This window comes from Scyliorhinus canicula, chromosome 24, assembly GCF_902713615.1.
Source record: "Scyliorhinus canicula chromosome 24, sScyCan1.1, whole genome shotgun sequence".
In the NCBI taxonomy this organism is placed as follows: domain Eukaryota; kingdom Metazoa; phylum Chordata; class Chondrichthyes; order Carcharhiniformes; family Scyliorhinidae; genus Scyliorhinus; species Scyliorhinus canicula.
In genome coordinates this window covers 7,914,590-7,932,414 of record NC_052169.1, presented here as the reverse complement: position 1 = coordinate 7,932,414, position 17,825 = coordinate 7,914,590, and the positions used below count along the sequence as shown (strand labels likewise).

Sequence of the window (17,825 nt, the reverse complement as noted above, 5' to 3'; positions counted from 1 at the left end):
TCACAGGAAAGAACAGCCCTGCTCTCCAAATGGTTAATTCAGTACTGCGCTGAAATGTTAGCCTAATTTCTGGAGTGAGATTTGAACCCACAACCTTGCGACTCAGGGATAAGCAGGCCGCTGCGCCAAGTACGACCCTGTTACGAGTAAGGTCCTTAAAAAAAAAACCCTCAGTTTTTATGGAAAGTGATTAAGAAAATAAAAGACAGGGCAGCACGGGGCCTAGTGGTTAGCATAACCGCCTCACGGCGCTGAGGTCCCAGGTTCGATCCCGGCTCTGGGTCACTGTCCGTGTGGAGTTTGCACATTCTCCCCGTGTCTGCGTGGGTTTCGCCCCCACAACCCAAAAATGTGCAGAGTAGGTGGATTGGCCACGCTAAATTGCCCCTTAATAGAAAAAATAATTGGGTAATCTAAATTTATAAAAAAAAAAGTGTAGTTTCGTATACACTTTAAAAAAAAAAGAAAATAAAAGACGACGATGATACCTATACGTCCTTGGTAAGACCACTGTTTTATTGCGCAGGTTGGGACTCTCCAAACTCTGGAAAAGATGTTGAGGCAATAAAAAGAATAGAGCGCAGATTCGCTACCTGGAACATGAGGGAATTATGAAACAGACGTGAAATTTGGGACGGATTTTGTTGTCAGGTGAATGTATGATGACTTGATATAAGTTGTTCAAAATTACGAAGAGATAGCACAGAGTAGGTTTCAAAACAGAGCATGCACATGAGTTTAGGATTACCCCTGCTGCAGAGATTAGACTCTAACAGAGAGGATTCCAATTTTGTATTTTTATGTGATTCTATGTAAAAGTTTGAAGGTTATTCGTCTGATCTGATGTGGTATTGTATTTTAGCAACATTAGATATATTAATGAAAACATAGCAGAATCGAAGCGAAACAGTTTACGTAATAAACACAGGTTTTCTTTAATCTCTGCTCTTCTGGCAGTGAGTGAAACACAACAGGCTACACCAAGGTTTATTACCCTCACTGATAACTAAATAAATTCTTGCAGCTGGAAATTATTTCAGCCCTATTTAATTTGTATGAATGAAACTGCGGTTCCTGTTTTTGCTTTTCAAAACTGAGAAAATGTTTTCTCTCTGGACGCGACACACCGAATAACCTGCACAGCCCGGAATGAAGTCGTATAAGTTTCCTGAGTACTTCTTCAGCTCGTCAATAGAGATGAAACCTAGCCAGAAGTAACAAAACAAATTACTAGTTGAAACAAAATTGTTCCCCTTCACCACTTTCCTTGTAGACATAGCATTAATCCACTACACACTTGTATGCCTTGGGCAAACAATGCTGGCAGTTGTATTAACGTTTAATTGCCTAATTTTAGATAGATTTAAATGCAAAATGAAATTTCAGATACATCCGATATTTAACATTTATTTTAGCCATTTTAAATATTGGAAGATTTACGATCCGGGAGAATCTAGGAAACCTATTTCTATTTCTTTACACCATATTAAGTAAGCTTCGTAATAAAAACAGAAACTATTGGAAATACTCAGCAGGTCAAGCAATCAGTGGAGTGAGAAACAGAGAAACAGCTCTTTCATCAGCACTGGTTTTGAGCAAGACAAAGGTGGGGATGGTGGGCTCCTAGCGCAACGTGGAGGGATGATTCAGGCAATTTAGTGCTGTGATATGCTAATGACAATCGGCAACAGGAAATCAAGAGGTGTGGCCCGTCATTGATGGGTGAAATGTGCAATTGCTTCCTTGTTTACGTAGTCGGAGATCCTGCTTTGGGACCTCTCTTGAGATTTAGCTCTTGTGCCCAGCATGGTGCTTGCCCTGATTGGGAATGGAAAATCCCAGCCAAAGACTTTCTCAAAGTTTTCTCGACAGCACCATTCACCAACCATGGTAATAAAAGGGGGTACTACAAAGATAAGCCGTGGTGAGAAACAGACGTTTTCACAGTGTGAAACATAAGAGGAAGAATTAACAGCTGATAGGAGTAAAAGAATCAGAGAACCAGCCATATGGATGGCGAGAGAGGTGTGTGGCCGGCAAGGGGATGGAGATGCAAAGTTGCTGGAAAACACAGGAAGGTTTTAAAGGGGATGCATCCCAAAGTTGTATATGGAGAATGAGTGATTAAGGATAGAACTTGCACATTATTAGAATTGCCCAAAACATTCAAAGCTCATGAATTGTGTTTAAGATATAGTTACAGCAAATGCAACAGCCATCTTGATGTGGCAATAACCCCAAGCAGCATTTGTTGGTTGATGCAGTAATAATGGGACATAAGAGGAACACTTCTGCTCTTCTTGGAATAGTGCAATGAGATTCTTTGCATCCACTCAACACAGAGATGGGACTTCAATTGAATGGCACATCCAAACATGCCAGCCCCTCTCAGTACTGCGCTGAACTATTGCCCTGGATTATACACTTCAGAAGTATAATGCAGTTTGAACCCAACACCATCTAACTCATCGGAAAAAAGTATCATCAAGCTTGCACTACAAAACTAACTAAAATCAATATACTTTCCCAGCATTGATGAATTATAAATCCAATCTAATTCTTACCAGTAACCATGTTGTTTACAGGGTACATCTGTTGAACATGGCAGGTTGCAGCTTCAAATGATGGTGTTTCAATGACTAAATTCTGGTTTCTGCTTTGAAAATGTTATGCAGCAACATTTTAGAACAAACTGTGTGCATCCATGAAATACTAAAAACACAAGTTATGACATTTAGGATTGATAAAGTGACAGAAGCTGATGCACCCCACAGAATTAATGCCAGCTTCCCATGTTGTTGGTTGCCTATATTGCACCTGATGTGTTTAGCAAATCCCAACGTGGCAAGACATCAACTATAGCACTGGGAGCCCACACATGATGTTAAAATCATAGAAAATGTTTAAATTAAGGGATTATGAATACTTGCGGGATGCTTTAGTGACGATGGCACAGTGGTTAGCACTGCTGCCTCACAGCGCCAGGGACCAAATTCCAGCCTTGGGTGACTGTGCGGAGTTCTCCCCGTGTCTGCGTGGGTTTCCTCCAGGTTCTCCAGTTTCCTCCCACAGTCCAAAGATGTGTAGGTTAGGTGGATTGGCCATGCTAAATTGCCCCTTCGTGTCCAAAGGTGTTTTAGTTAGATTGGGTTATGGGGATAGGCGGGAGGAGTGGGCCTGGATCAGTGCAGACTCAATGGGCTGAATGGCCTCCTTTTGCACTGTAAGGATGCTATGGATTTAGCTGAACGTTCATTTGGAAAGCAGACCGACCCTGTAGAAAATATCATCCTCTCCTCTTCTCCAGCATTCCCCCTACTGACCTATTCTTTAATGGGAACTTGGTGCCTCACTAACAAAAAGTAAGTGACCCACAGCTCTCGAAGCCTTTATTGGTTGACTGCCCTGATATGATCGTTCTTAACACTTTGCCCCTTGCAGCATAGCATGTACTACGTGCCACGAATACCACACAAATATTTAAACCACCTCTCTTGACTAATGCAATGTTGCTACATTGTAAGATTGCCTATCCGACATTCAATACTGGATGAGCAGAAATTTCCTCTGATTCAATACCCGGGAAGACTGAAGTCATTGCATTCAGTCCCCTCATCAAGCCCCAATCATTTGTCACGCCTGTGCCCCGCACCTTCCTAGCTTCATAGCCACTTAACCCTCCAGGATCTCTGTGCTCATCTAATTCTGGTCTCAGGGGCATCCACAACTTTAATCTCTCTACCACCGGTAGCCGTGCCTTTAGTTGCCTCGGCCTCAAGCTCTGGAATTCTCTCCCCTAAATCCTCTCCATCCTTCTCTTTCTTTCACTTCCCTCCTTTAAGACAACCCTTAAAACCTACATCTCTGAACAAACATTTGGTCATTTGACCTAATGTCCCCTTTTGTGTCACAGTCTCATCTTTTTGGACTCTATTATGGTAAAGGTGCTGTACAAGAATAAGTTTTCTGTTGTTGTCATGTGAAGACAACTTACAGCTGGCAAATAAAAATAATAATAATCTTTATTAGTGTCACAAGTAGGCTTACATTAACACTGCCATGCAGTTACTGTGAAAATCCCCTAGTCGCCACATTCCGGCGCCTGTTCGGGTACACAGAGGGATAATTCAGAATGTCCAATTCACCTAACAGCGCATCTTTCGAGACTTGTGGGAGGAAACCGCAGCACCCGGAGGAAACCCACGCACACACGGGGAAAACGTGCAGACTCCACACAGACAGTGACCCAAGCCGGGAATGGAACCTGGGACCCTGGGACTGTGAAGCAACAGTTCTACCACTGTGCTGCCCTGCCACCCCTCATAATCCTGAGGTAACCTTGTCTCTCCCTAAGGAGAAGTACACAGCTCCCAATCGAGGAGAAATTCCACACCAACTAGCCAATAATTACCTCAGAGAACACCTATTCCAATCACTGTCCCATAGCCTGTGCTTTAACACTGACTTTAAGGAGCAGGCCAACTAAACATTCTGGCAGCTAAACAAATGGCAGCACAGTAGGACAGTGGCTAGAACTGTGGCTTCACTGCACCAGGGTCCCAGGTTCAATTCCCCGCTGGGTCATTGTCAGTGCGGAGTCTGCACATTGTCCTGTGTCTGTGTGGGTTTCCTCTGGGTTCTCCAGTTTCCTGCCACAGTCCAAAGACCTGCAGGTCAGGTGGATTGGCCGTGCTGAATTGCCCTTAGTGTCCAAAAAGGCTGGGAGAGATTATTGGGTTACGGGGATAGGGTGGAAGTGAGGGCTTAAGTGGGTCGGTGCAGACTCGATGGGCCGAATGGCCTCCTTCTGCACTGTATGTTCTATGAACTAGACTACCCATCAGCAAATGTAAAAACTGTAAAAGTCTCCACGGTCCCAGAGGACAATAGGCTCCTCTCCCCTTTGAGAGCTTATGAGTGGTGATTTAAGCTGAGGATCACCATACCTCAGGCGAGGGGCAAAGTTGAAAAGGCCGGATATTCGTGAATAACTCAGCCGGTACGGGAATCGAACCCACGCTGTTGGTATCACTCCACATCACGAACCAGCCATCCAGCCAACTGAGCTTACCGACCCCCACAATGCTACTTTGAATCAGCAAGGTTTTAATGACATTTGAAACAAATAACACGGAACAACGCTCTAATGTATCCAGTTCTAGATCATAATAAATTATTTGTGTGAAATTTAAGCCTAACAATGTCTATTTTATCAACTAAATGCATAATCAGAGCGTTCTGATATTTGTACAATAATTCCATTAAGTGCTGAAAGCAAGTTTGGCTAGGGAGAATTAATTTCTTTTAAGAAAACTGGATTTAAAAGATAGCTTTTTGGCATTTTTCCACAGCAACAGTCAGAATGGTCTCCTTCTTATAATCCATAACTTAATTTTAATTAAGAGATTAATGCAAAGTTCTAGATATGTAATTGGAAAATATAAATGAGGATATCTAGTAATTTGGCACTTAAGAGTGTAGGTTAGGCATAGCCAAAATTTCCAGCCATCATCACTTGCATACACTGAAAGGAGAATTGAAAATTCAGGAAAAATGTGTTTGACAGAAGACATATTCTTCTGTATTACAGAAATTTAAAGTCTGTATATTTATTAACTGTTAATGCAGGCAACATCAAGTTAAAGCGGCCAATGATATATAATGCATGTTTGTGCGTTTTATTTTGTTGAAGACAAGTATCAGGAGTGTTTTAATATTGAATTTAGAATTTAGAACAGTACAGCACAGAACAGGCCCTTCGGCCCTCGATGTTGTGCCGAGCAATGATCACCCTACTCAAACTCACATATCCACCCTATACCCGCAACCCAACAACTTCCCCCTTAACCTTACTTTTTAGAACACTACGGGCAATTTAGCATGGCCAATCCACCTAACCCGCACATCTTTGGACTGTGGGAGGAAACCGGAGCACCCGGAGGAAACCCACGCACACACGGGGAGGGCGTGCAGACTCCGCACAGACAGTGACCCAGCCGGGAACCGAACCTGGGACCCTGGAGCTGTGAAGCATTGATGCTAACCACTATGCTACCGTGCGGCCCTTTATAAGGGCCGCACGGTAGCATAATTATAAAGGAAAAGAAGATTTCCCTGTAACTGCACCTTTCACGACCACCGGATATTTTAGAGTGCATTACAGCCATGGAGATATCACAGAATAATAATGTAGAAAATTTGTGTCTTAAACAGAAGGCATTTGTGCCTTTAATGAAGACAGAGGGAAATGGAAATGGCAAACCTGTATCCATTGTTAGCAGCACCGGGATCCATTCTTCGCAGTTCTGGGCTGTGGCAGATTCCAGGTGTCCTCTTTTTTGAAGTACCTCCTCTCTCATGTAGCTTAATAATAATAATATTTTATTGTCACAAGAAGGCTTACATTAACACTGCAAATGAAGTTACTGTGAAAAGCCCCTAGTCGCCACATTCCGGCACCTGCTTGGTTACACAGAGGGAGGATTCAGATTATCCAAACTGCCTAACAAGCACGTCTTTCAGGACCTGTGGGAGGAAACCAGAGCAGCCGGAGGAAGCCCACGCAGACACAGGGAGAACATGCAGACTCCGCACAGATAGTGACCCAAGTCAGGAATCAAACCTGGGACCCTGGAGCTGTGAAGCAACAGTGCGACCCACTGTGCTACAGTGCTGCCCTCTTATGTTAGAATTGAAAGCAACAGTCAAGATCCTACAGCAACTGTCACAATCCTACAGCAACTGTACCTAAACGACCTACATAATGTGTAACATTTTCATTGCCTGTAAGTACTGCCTATCTGGCTGCAGATATATACGGAGCATGTGTGTATGCCAATACATATACATTTGTTTGAAGCTAATTATAACCTGTTTTTTTGGTTGTGGAGTCGCTGGGGGTGCAAGCATTTGCTGTCCATCCCAATTGCCCTTGAACTGCGTTGCTTGCTCGGTCATTTCAGAGGGTATTAAACAATCAACCACATTGTTGTGCATCTGGTGTTGCACTTAGCACCAGACCAGGGTAAGGACGGCAGATTTTCTTCCTTGAAGGACATCAGTGAACAAGATGGGTTTTTACCCCAAAATCTACAATGGTTTCATGGTCACCATTAGACTTTTTAAATCCAGTTTTTTACTGAATTCAAGTCTGCCGTGGTGGGATTCAAACCCGGATCCCCAAAGCATTACCCTGCGTCACTGGTTTACCATTCGGTGACTATCATTACGCCATCGCTGCCACTAAAATAGGGAATGCGAAAGCGGCAAAGCAAGCCAGTTATTCAAGAGGAATGCGATGTAATAAGGTGTGCATGTGACAAATGTATTTAATTCCAGCAAATATAAATAACTGCATGTCAGCAGGAAGATTGGGAAACAGTTCAGCAATTAAACGAAGAGGACAAGCACATGGGGAATTTGAAAAGGATCTCGTACACCTGCGTTTTCAATACAAAGGCAATGTGGAAAGCAAGCAGAATGATGGAGCCTGCTGGAATAGTGCAGCAGTGACTAAATTCAGTAAACCAGCATGCAGCCTCATTCAATGAGCAAATGATTCAGAAAATTACTGTCAAAGTATTGTAGATCAATCTTTGACTCCACACTCCTGTCAAGCAAAGGTCACACTGGTCTACAATCACTGAATGTATTCTTACAAGTCTCTAGAGGTTACTCTGAGGCTCTTTATTGCTTTTCATTTTGAATACTGTGCCAGTCTACTTCAATAAGTCAATTTGTTTTCAAAGTACCTGAGGAATGAAGGACAGAATAGATGTAAATCACCTCACCTGCTGAGGCTGCAAAGGATTTTCTTGCTCCCAAATGAAATTTCCAACCGCTGCTCTGATTTCTTAGATAGTTAAAAGGAAACAAATGTCAAATATTCCAAATGTAAACATGACTCCGCTATGAATATACAAAAGGATGGGAGAAGTAGAAGTCTATTGATTTCACAGACCAATTACAATTGACTCCATCATCCATCCAATTCCCTGGAAGTTCTATACCAACACTCTTCAGTCCTGAATGCAATTAACAAAGTATGCAGAATTTGCCAGACATCCTCTATTCAAGCCGCAATGACTCCCATTCCCTATGCTATGCCTACATGTTCCAACTTTCTGAAGTACTCTAATATCGCTCACACTGTGCGCAGGCAAAATGGCAGAGGTGCTGGAGGGTCGCAGATACATACTTCCGAATAGAAAAGTGAAAACTTTAAAAAGCATATAATAACAAATCATATTTTATAATTAAAAGCCCCAAAATAACTCTGTTTGTTCCCCGCTGTCATTTTTAATAGTATTTTTTTTCACTTTCCATAGAACTTTGCTAATTGAACAAAAGCAAGAGGCCGGAAATCTGAAATTACAGTTCTATTGCTCTTCGGTTCTGTCGAAGGGACATGTGGGCTTGAAACATTGGCGGAATCTTCGGGTCCCGCCGACAGCGAACCCCCGGGATTCATAGACCAGGAAACCCTGTTGGCATCGGCGGGATCGGAACATCCTAACGGCAGCCAATGGCGGTCATCCTCGCCTCCGTGAAACACGCTGCGAGTGCGTGCAGATTATCTCTTTTTTTAATATAGTATTTTTATTTAGGTTTTGCAGAATTTTTCATAATAAAACAGTAGTAACCATAATAACAAAACAAACTAGGGTGAACATTAACATAGTGCAAAAAGAGAATATACAATAACAATTAAATAGACACTACCCCACGCAACCCAGTCTTCCCACACCATCCCAATGAAGCACCTTAAATTGAATTAGGCTGAGCTTGGCACATGATGAGGAAGAATTAACCCTGCACAGGACCTCTGCCCACAGACCCGCTTCCAACTCCTCACCTAGCTCCTCCTCCCACTTGCCCTTGAGCTTCTCCACTGAGGCTTCCTCCGCCTCCTGTAGTTCCTGGTAGATATCCGACACCATCCCCTCCCCCACCCAGGTGCCGGAGACCACTCTGTCCTGTATCCTCAGTGACGGCAGCGTCGGAAAGGCCACTACCAGTTTTTTCAGGAAGGCTCGTACTTGCAGATATTTAAAGGCGTTTCCTGGCAGCAGATTAAATTTGTCCTCTAGCGCCTTCAAACTGGGAAAGCTTCCATCCATGAACAGATTTCCCATCCTTCTGATGCCTGCCCTCTGCCAGCTCTGGAACCCACCATCCATCCTACCCGGGACAAACCTGTGGTTGTTGCATATCGGGGTCCAGACCGACGCTCCCTCCACCTTCTTGTATCTCCTCCACTGTCCCCAGATCCGCAGTGTCGCCACCACCACCGGACTTGTGGAGTAACGGGTCGGCAAGATTGGCAAAGGAGCTGTTATCAAAGCTCCCAGATTAGTACCTTTACATGACGCCGCCTCCAGCTGCTCCCGTGTCCCCCCCCCCTTCCCCCCCGCCATCGCCCACATCCTAATCATAGCTATATTGGCCGCCCAGTAGTAGTTGCGAAAGTTTGGCAGCGCCAACCCACCGCCCCCCCGCCCCGACTGTGGCTCCAATACCGATCTTATTCGCCCACACAAAGCCCGTAATGATCCTACTCACTCGCTTAAAAAAGACCTTAGGGATGAAGATGGGGAGGCACTGAAAGACAAACAAAAATCTGGGGAGGACAGTCATTTTCACCGTCTGCACCCTCCCTGCCAGTGACAGCGGGAGCATGTCCCACCTTTTAAAGTCCCCTTCCATTTGCTCCACCAACCGGGTCAGGATGAGCATGTGCAGGGCATCCCATTTCCTGGCCACCTGTATACCCAGGTAACGAAAACTTTTCTCTACCATCCTGAGCGGCAGCTCTTTCAGTCTCTCCTCCTGCCCCTTGGCCTGGATCACAAACAACTCGCTCTTTCCCATGTTCAGTTTGTACTCTGAAAAACTACCAAAATTCCTCAGGATCCGCAGAACCTCCCCATCCCCTCCACAGGGTCTGAAATGTACAGGAGCAAATCATCCGCGTATAGCGAGACCCGATGTTCCAACACCCCCTTCCTGAACCAGTCCCCGCCAGTTCCTCGAGGCTCTCAGTGCCATAGCTAGTGGTTCTATAGCTGGGGCAAATAGCAACGGGGAGAGGGGACACCCCTGCCTCGTTCCCCGGTGAAGCTCGAAGTACCCCGACCTCAGTCTGTTTGTACATACACTTGCTACAGACGCCTTGTACAGCAATTTCACCCAGCCAATAAAGCCCTCACGCCCTCACCAAACCCGAACCTCCCCAGCGTTTCCCACAGGTACTCCCACTCCATCCAGCCAAAGGCTTTCTCTCCGTCCATCGCTGTTACCACCTCCGCCTCCACTCCCTCTGAGGGCATCATAATAATATTCAAAAGTCTCCGACCTTGGTATTGAGTTGTCTGCCATCTTCCTCTATCACCCCTGAGTAGCAAGCCTCAATTCTTGTGGCCAGATTCTTAGCTAGCAATTTGGCATCCACATTTGAAAGCGAAATCGGCCAGTATGACCCGCAATGTTCGGGGTCCTTCCCTCGTTTAAGAATGAGTGAGATCAAAGCCTGTGACATTGTTGGGGGGTTGGTTCCTTTCTCTTTGGCCTCATTGGAGGTCCTCATCAGGAGTGGGCTCAATATTTCCCAAAATTTCTTATAGAATTCTATCTGGTAACCGTCCGGCCCTGGGGCTTTACCCGATTGCATGTCCTCCATACCCTTGACAATCTCCTCCAATTCAATCGGGGCACGTGCAGATAATCTCACCCGTTAACTCTGTTTCTTAACGTTTTAACACACGAATCAGCAACAGCAATGTTATTTTGTTCAAATTCTACTTTCACCTCACCTACTGTCATCTCACCATGTTACAGTGAATTTAACAAATACAGGCCATTTATTGATCTTTGCGTTTGGGTTAAGGGAAAAAAATCCATCATTCTAAAGATGTGCCCCGGACGTTACTTTTGCCTAAACCAGTCACGCCCCACATTATCTTCTTTTAGCCCCAACCACAGTTTTATTGTTTATTTCCTAAGGATTCTTTCAGTTTAACCCGAGCTCAAAATCCCTGATGCCGCCTCGCAATCGCCAAAGATGAGATCAATGTTTACAATATTAATCATCTCACTTATCAGCTGAGCACTAACCTTCATGAAGACAAGATGGAGGAAGCAGAAAGTGACCCATAGCTACACTGTCCTTGAGCCCAGACTCCTCACATGCTGATAGGTAGCTAGCATGAAAAACTGTAGCCTTGTCCTCCACAAAGTCCAAACTCTCAAAGATTCTAAAATGATAAAACAATGAATATATGAATCAGCCCCTGAAGCCGAATTACATTGAAACTTAAAGCTGGCCCAAAGAAGGAAATAATTATGTTTAAATATTCTTATTCCATTACCACTTCTTATTACTGATTCACGGAATTTTTAAGATCCATAAGGTACCAGCACGTTTCTCTGTCAAAAAGTGAAATTAATAGATTTGTCACCAAAACGTAAATAATATTATCGTTAGCTGGTCAGATACCGGCATAAGATTTCCTGGCTCTGTACTCCGAAATTTCAAGACAGGTTTGATTGCTGCAGTATGGGGAATGTACTCCAAAATTTAAGAACACAGCAATAGGAGAGAGTTTCTTGCACCTTGACATCATTTGTGATTGCCTTACATTGGAGGTACAAATGCCTGGGTAAGTCTCCAACAGTGGGCTTGAAATTTACGCTCCACCCTGCTGTCGTAGCAGCATGTAGGCGGCACTGGGGGGGAATCGATTGTCAAGTGAGGTGAATGGGCTTCCCGCTAGATTCCTGCCCACCCCAATCTCTCCACAATTATATACTGGGGCGGGCGGGGCCTCGGATAGGCCGCCCACCCTTGCAGGATGAGAAACCCACCATCAAAATATCCCATCCCACCCCCATCCAAAAAATCTCCCCTCCCCCCTCCATTGCACTATGTACAAGAATGGGTGTAAAATCCGCCTTTTTTCTGTCGGCCACAATGACTGGTTTTTTGCGCCGTCACATCTGCTCCCTGCCTCATTAATTATGTACATACAAGGGGCGGCATGTGGCGCAGTGATTAGCACTGGGACTGCAGTGCTGAGGACCCGGGGTCAAATCCCAGCCCTGGGTCACTGTCCGTGTGGAATTTGCATATTCTCCCAATGTCTATGTGGGTTTCACCCCCACAACCCAAAGATGTGCAGGTTAGGTGGATTGGCCACGCTAAATTGCCCCTTAATTGGAAAAAATTATTGGGTACTCTAAAAAAAAATTTTTTAATTATGTGCATACACGAAACATGCCAAGTCACTGATGTCTGGCCTCTGAATCGCCCGCTCATCTGTCAGCTCACCGCTTCCTCACTCCAGGCATCAGAAACAGCACCCCTGCACAGTTTTGCCAGGACAGCTCCACGGAAGATATGGCTCTCAATGGGAAGCACCTCACTGGAGTGCCTGTTGGACAGCCGAGGGCCGCCGATGTCTTCTACCCTTACTTTGCTTTCAATCAGTCCACCAAGCTCACAAATCAAGCTTGGGAAGTGGTGGAAGTGATGGTCCGTGCCAACTCCAAACTCTTGTCTGTTCCGCCGGAGTAAGTCAACCATCTCATTACTCTCAAATCACACATTCACCGGCTTCTCTCTCACTGCCAATTCAAGGAACATCACCACTCACTCACACACACCTCACAATTCTTGGTGGCACAGTGGTTAGCACTTCTGCCTCACAGCGCCAGGGACCCGGGTTCAATTCCGGCCTTCGTTGACTCTCTGTGTGGAGGTTACACCGTCTCCCTGTTTCTGTGTGGGTTTCCTCTGCTTTCCTCCCACAGTCCAAAGATGTGCAGGTTAGGTTGATTTGGCCATGGTAAATTGTCCCTTGGTGCTCAAAGGTTAGATGGGGTTACGGGTTTAGGGGGGAGTGGGGCGAGGTAGAGTATTCTTTCAGAGGGTCGGTGCAGACTGGATGGGCTGAATGATTCTATGATCCCCATCTGCCGCCATCTCCTGTGGAGCTTGCATTGTCATCCCATCTATGACTCCACTCACCACCCACATTTGTGAGGCATCCTTATCATCGGCCCTGACTCACATCTTGCTTAAACTCATAATAGGAGGGAGACATGCCAGATTAGGGTTGGAGTGCCTGACATCAAGGTGCTCACCGAGTTTGAAAACCGTGTCGTAGAGCATGCCAAAGAGGAACATTGACTGTGCCTGCACCAACTGTGTGGTGGGTGAGTGCCTACAGCAACTCATCCATCAGAGAACCATAGCACGAGTGTAATATCCTGTTTTAGAGTGGCCAGCCATGCACTAATAATCTTCCCTTTCTTTCTTTTCCCTGGAAAGCTCCTGAGGGCATCCATAAGCCAGGCCCTCAGCTCCAGCCCCAACGACGCCTCAGACGAGGAACCAGGGGATAACACAACAGGCCTGTCACAGAGCTCAACCACAACATCCACCAGCAGAGAGCAGTTCTAGAGCAACCTCGGGTTTACAATATGGTGTGCATAGTGCACAATCTGTTCCACAGCAGGCAGAGTGGGCCATCCGAGGTTGCCAGCAGTTGAAGGACTGCTGGTGACCATGATTCTGCCGAAGTCAGAGTTAGATGATGAGCCTCAGGAGTCTTCTCCAGTTGCTGGAGATGCAGCGACAATCAAGGGAACATCTGGAACAGTTTTCAGCTGCATTCCTCAGGTTGCAACAGATGATGGGGGAGTTGGTCCGTCTTCAGCCTGAGCTGATGTTCATGTCAAGGAAACAAGGTCAACATTGGCAGGTTGGCAGCCACCATGGAGATTTTGGTCCAGGCCATCAGCCTTTTACTGCTGCAGGATCAGCACTCCAGTGCTGTAGCATCCATCAGTGGACACATTGGGCTGGGGTTGTCGATCTTACTCCAGCTGCCATTTCATTTCGAGGAATCAGATCAGCCAAGGTCCTCAGGGCCCCATCAGGAGAAGGAGGATCAGCAGCTGGACACCCCGGGGATATCCAGCCAGGTGATTCCAGGTCTCTTTGGCCAATCCAAATCCCCTTTTCCTGTGACCCCATTACCTCCAGCTCCACAGGCCAAGGAGAGTGCACCTGCCCCACAGCAGGCTGCCTCCCCCTCAGTTTTGGATGTCAAGATGAAGCAGTAGGATTAGAAAAGTTGAAAAGATTTACCAAGTACCTTGGTACAAGTACCATGCTTTGCCTATTATGTATTTTCTTTTATTTCCTTTTCTTTTCATGTACTTAATGATCTGTTGAGCTGCTCGCAGAAAAATACTTTTCACTGTACCTCGGTACACGAACAATAAACAAATCCAATCCAAGATTTAGGAGCATTACAGTGGCATAACATGTGTACAATGGAATTGTACTCAATTCATATCTCATGGGCAGCACGTTAGCATAGTGGTTAGCACAATTGCTTCACAGCTCCAAGGTCCCAGGATCGATTCCCAGCTTGGGTCACTGTCTGCGCGGAGTCTGCACATTCTCCCCGTGTCTGCGTGGGTTTCCTTCGGGTGCTCCGGTTTCCTCCCACAGTCCAAAGATGTGCAGGTTAGGTGGATTGGCTATGCTAAATTGCCTTAGTGTCCAAAATTGACCTTAGTGTTGGGTGGGGTTATGGAGATAGGGTGGAGGCGTGGGCTTGGGTAGGATGCTCTTTCCAAGAGACAGTGTAGACTCGATGGGCCGAATGGCCTCCTTCTGCACTGTAAATTCTGTGAAATCTATGTTGTGTATGCCTCCTTATGAGCTGTGTTGCTGTGAAACCTTGGTCCCTACCCTCACTTACCGTAGATGGGTTTACAGTGTGCTTACATATCACCACAGTGTGTGGCCCTTTGCCAGATCATTCTCCATATCACTGATGCCTCCACCTTACCATTAAATCTTCTTGTGCAGCGAACCTTGTTCACATGCTTGGCAGGGTCGTATCATGTTTATTCTTGACTGTGTAAGATTGAGGCAAAGGTCTTCTCTTGTCTTTTCTGCATTCTTGAAAGGTGAAGGTTTAGTGGTCAAGGAGATCTGTGTTCACGCATGAAGGAGTCTGATATATTGTGCTACACCACATGCTCTCTGTCCCTCATCAGGATTTTCATGGCATGAGCCCATACTCCGAGTTCATGTGTGCTGCTGTCAGCCAATCGTATTTTCCACTTTGACTGCATATCTGTTGAGCTCACCAATAAGTAGGGCACCTTGCTACCTTAAGTTGCTGAAGCTTGGCTCCTGCCAGGTTATTGAACTGGCGCACAAACATCCAACCTTCAGCCTCTCTCACAGTCGCAAACTAGAGGTGAGGCACTGTACCTCCCCTGACCTGAGACCTACCGAGGTCAATGATGCTCATTAGAAATGGTGATTTCTGGTGGCAAATAGAGACTTTGAACATGCTCTGGAATTGCACATGGTTGCTTTAGACAATGTGGAGGAGAGCAACGGGATAGGAGCAAGGATGTACTGAAACTGAAATGTGCTTTTTATTAGCAATGGTGCCTGTTTGCCATGAGGGTACGATGTCCCTGTTAAAGAGGAGACATTTTAATATGTGGCAGGCAGGTGTTTGACATCATCATGTGCAGATAATCCTCATTCACATTAACCTGAAGGTAAATGCGCCCCAGGATCCCTAACTGAGAATACCGGATTTCAGTGTGGTTTGGAAGAATGGACCACAGACGGCTGAGTCATGTCTAAATAGATCAGAGCAGAACGTCATTGGTCGCCTTGTCCCAAGCGTGGCTTATCTGATTCACCATCGATATCACACAGAGTACATAGTTCTCTTGCTTGAGATGGATCTCTTTAAGGAGCTTTATTACATTGAAGTCACACAGCGAGCCCAGTGAGATCGACAGCTCCTGGTTTTTGTAGGGTGCCCTTGTGACTGATATGCTGCAGGTACACTTTGAAGAGTCAGCACCTTCTGGTTTCCGATGCAAGGATGCCATTCTCCAGTTAGTACCTCATTTCAGCAAGGGCAAATGCTGCGGAGGGTTCATCGTCCTTCAAAGGATCAGGACAACATTTATGCCATGGCCTCTTTCCCTGCCATGATGTGGAGTTGCCGGCGTTGGACTGGGGTGAGCACAGTAAGAAGTCTTACAACACCACGTTAAAGTCCAACATGTTTGTTTCAAACACTAGCTTTCGGAGCACTGCTCCTGAGGTTCACCTGAGGACGGAGCAGTGCTCCGAAAGCTATTGTTTGAAATAAACATGTTGGACTTCAAAGTGGTGTTGTAAGACTTCTTACTGTGCTCTTTCCCTGCAGCCATGATTTCCTCAAACCCATCACTCGTATCCCTTCTCATCGGAGCAGACATACGGCTTCGCTATCTCGTCATCTATCACAAGTCCTCCCCCCTTTGCAGCTCCAGGTTATGCAGCGTGTAGTAAGCCACAATGATCTGTGGGATCCTCTGGGGAATATACTGGAGTGCTCAGCCAGATCTGCCCGGGCATCAGAATTGAATCTTTGGAATGCCTGTGGTCTGCTGGCCAATGCTTGGCTAACGGCATGAACCTCGTTGGACATTCGCTCTGCAGGGGTCTGAGGCAGTCGCACGGGTGTCACCAGCCATAGCCTTTGCGGGTACCTTTTGTCACCGAGAACCCAGACCTGATCCTGTGTGGTCCCTTGAAGCGTGTGCGGACAATTCGCCGAAAGACAATTAGCCGACAGACAGTTGGCCGACAGACAATTGACAGACAGGACAATTCACAGACAGGACAATTGGCCGACAGACAGTTGGCCGACAGACAATTGACAGACAGGACAATTCACAGACAGGACAATTGGCCGACACTTATTAAAAATAAAAGAATAAAAGGGATAGGCGAAATAGAAATACAACAAATTATTTATTAAATGATATGAACAGCTTACTAAAAACTAACAAATGAAAAAAACAACCATACACAGAAACGTGAGGAAAATATTTTTTGATGCTGTTTATAGCTGCTTTCTCAAAGTCCACTGTAATAGACGTCACATTTAAATTCCTTCCTTCTGTAATGAATTTAAATATTAAATCATAATTCTCTTCACTTTTACTGTTTGTTACACAATAAAGTAGTGGCACTGTTTTACGTTCACAAATTAGTGCATGGATCGTGTATAGCTGCTTACCCAAAGGTGCAGAGTCAAAAGTCCCGTCACAAAACCACTCGGTTTTCTTGGATAAAATTTCCAAAATTTTTAAACGTACCAAATATAGAAACATCTTCATTTTCATAGAGTAAAAAATCATCACCTCTTGGAGTCTTATATAGTTCTTCCTCACTTATTACTGGTCTTTTTCGTCGCACCGTACGCTTGAGAGAGTCCCTTTTTGGTAATGCTCCGACAATGGTCAAGGGGATATCGGACGTTACATTATCAATGATAGAGCTGGGCAATTGTTCAGATTGTGCAGCAAGATGTTTTATTTCTTCTTTAACTTTTGAAGCTTGATTTTCAATAGGTGTTGGCGGATGCGAGTGTTCAGAAGACGTTCTGCTAATTACGTCATTTACAAATAGCCTAAGTAGTATAGTAAAACGACCCTAACAATAAATAGTTTAGTATAACAATTTTAGAAATAAGTAATTAAATATAACAATTGTTGAAGTACGTAATTTAGTATAACTATTTTAAGCGGGTTCCCTGTCGACTAATTGTCCTATCGGCCAATTGTCCTGTCTGTGAATTGTCCTGTCTGTGAATTGTCCTGTCTGTCAATTGTCTGTCGGCTAATTGTCTTTCGGCCAATTGTCTTTCGGCCAATTGTCCTACTACCCCCTTGAAGATATGCGGAATCCATGATCTGCTCAAAGATGTATGAGTCATTGATTTTTCTGA

General features: G+C 45.2%; 1 protein-coding gene across 5 annotated transcripts in view; it reads right to left on the bottom strand.

Annotated features, from left to right (window-relative positions):
• Positions 1-910: 910 nt before the first annotated feature.
• Positions 911-17,825, bottom strand: part of terb2 (telomere repeat binding bouquet formation protein 2) — a 33,025-nt gene continuing 16,110 nt past the window's right edge. For 4 of the 5 annotated variants that reach the window (XM_038784525.1, XM_038784528.1, XM_038784527.1 and 1 more), the window contains exons 4-8: positions 11,113-11,252; positions 7,791-7,852; positions 6,263-6,363; positions 2,565-2,656; positions 911-1,204 (exon numbers count right to left, since the gene is read on the bottom strand). In XM_038784525.1, the coding sequence (XP_038640453.1) occupies positions 1,047-1,204; positions 2,565-2,656; positions 6,263-6,363; positions 7,791-7,852; positions 11,113-11,252 (553 nt within the window). In that variant the 3' untranslated portion in view covers positions 911-1,046. The remainder of the gene's footprint in view (positions 1,205-2,564; positions 2,657-6,262; positions 6,364-7,790; positions 7,853-11,112; positions 11,253-17,825) is intronic. The other variant, XM_038784526.1, reaches the window with a different exon arrangement.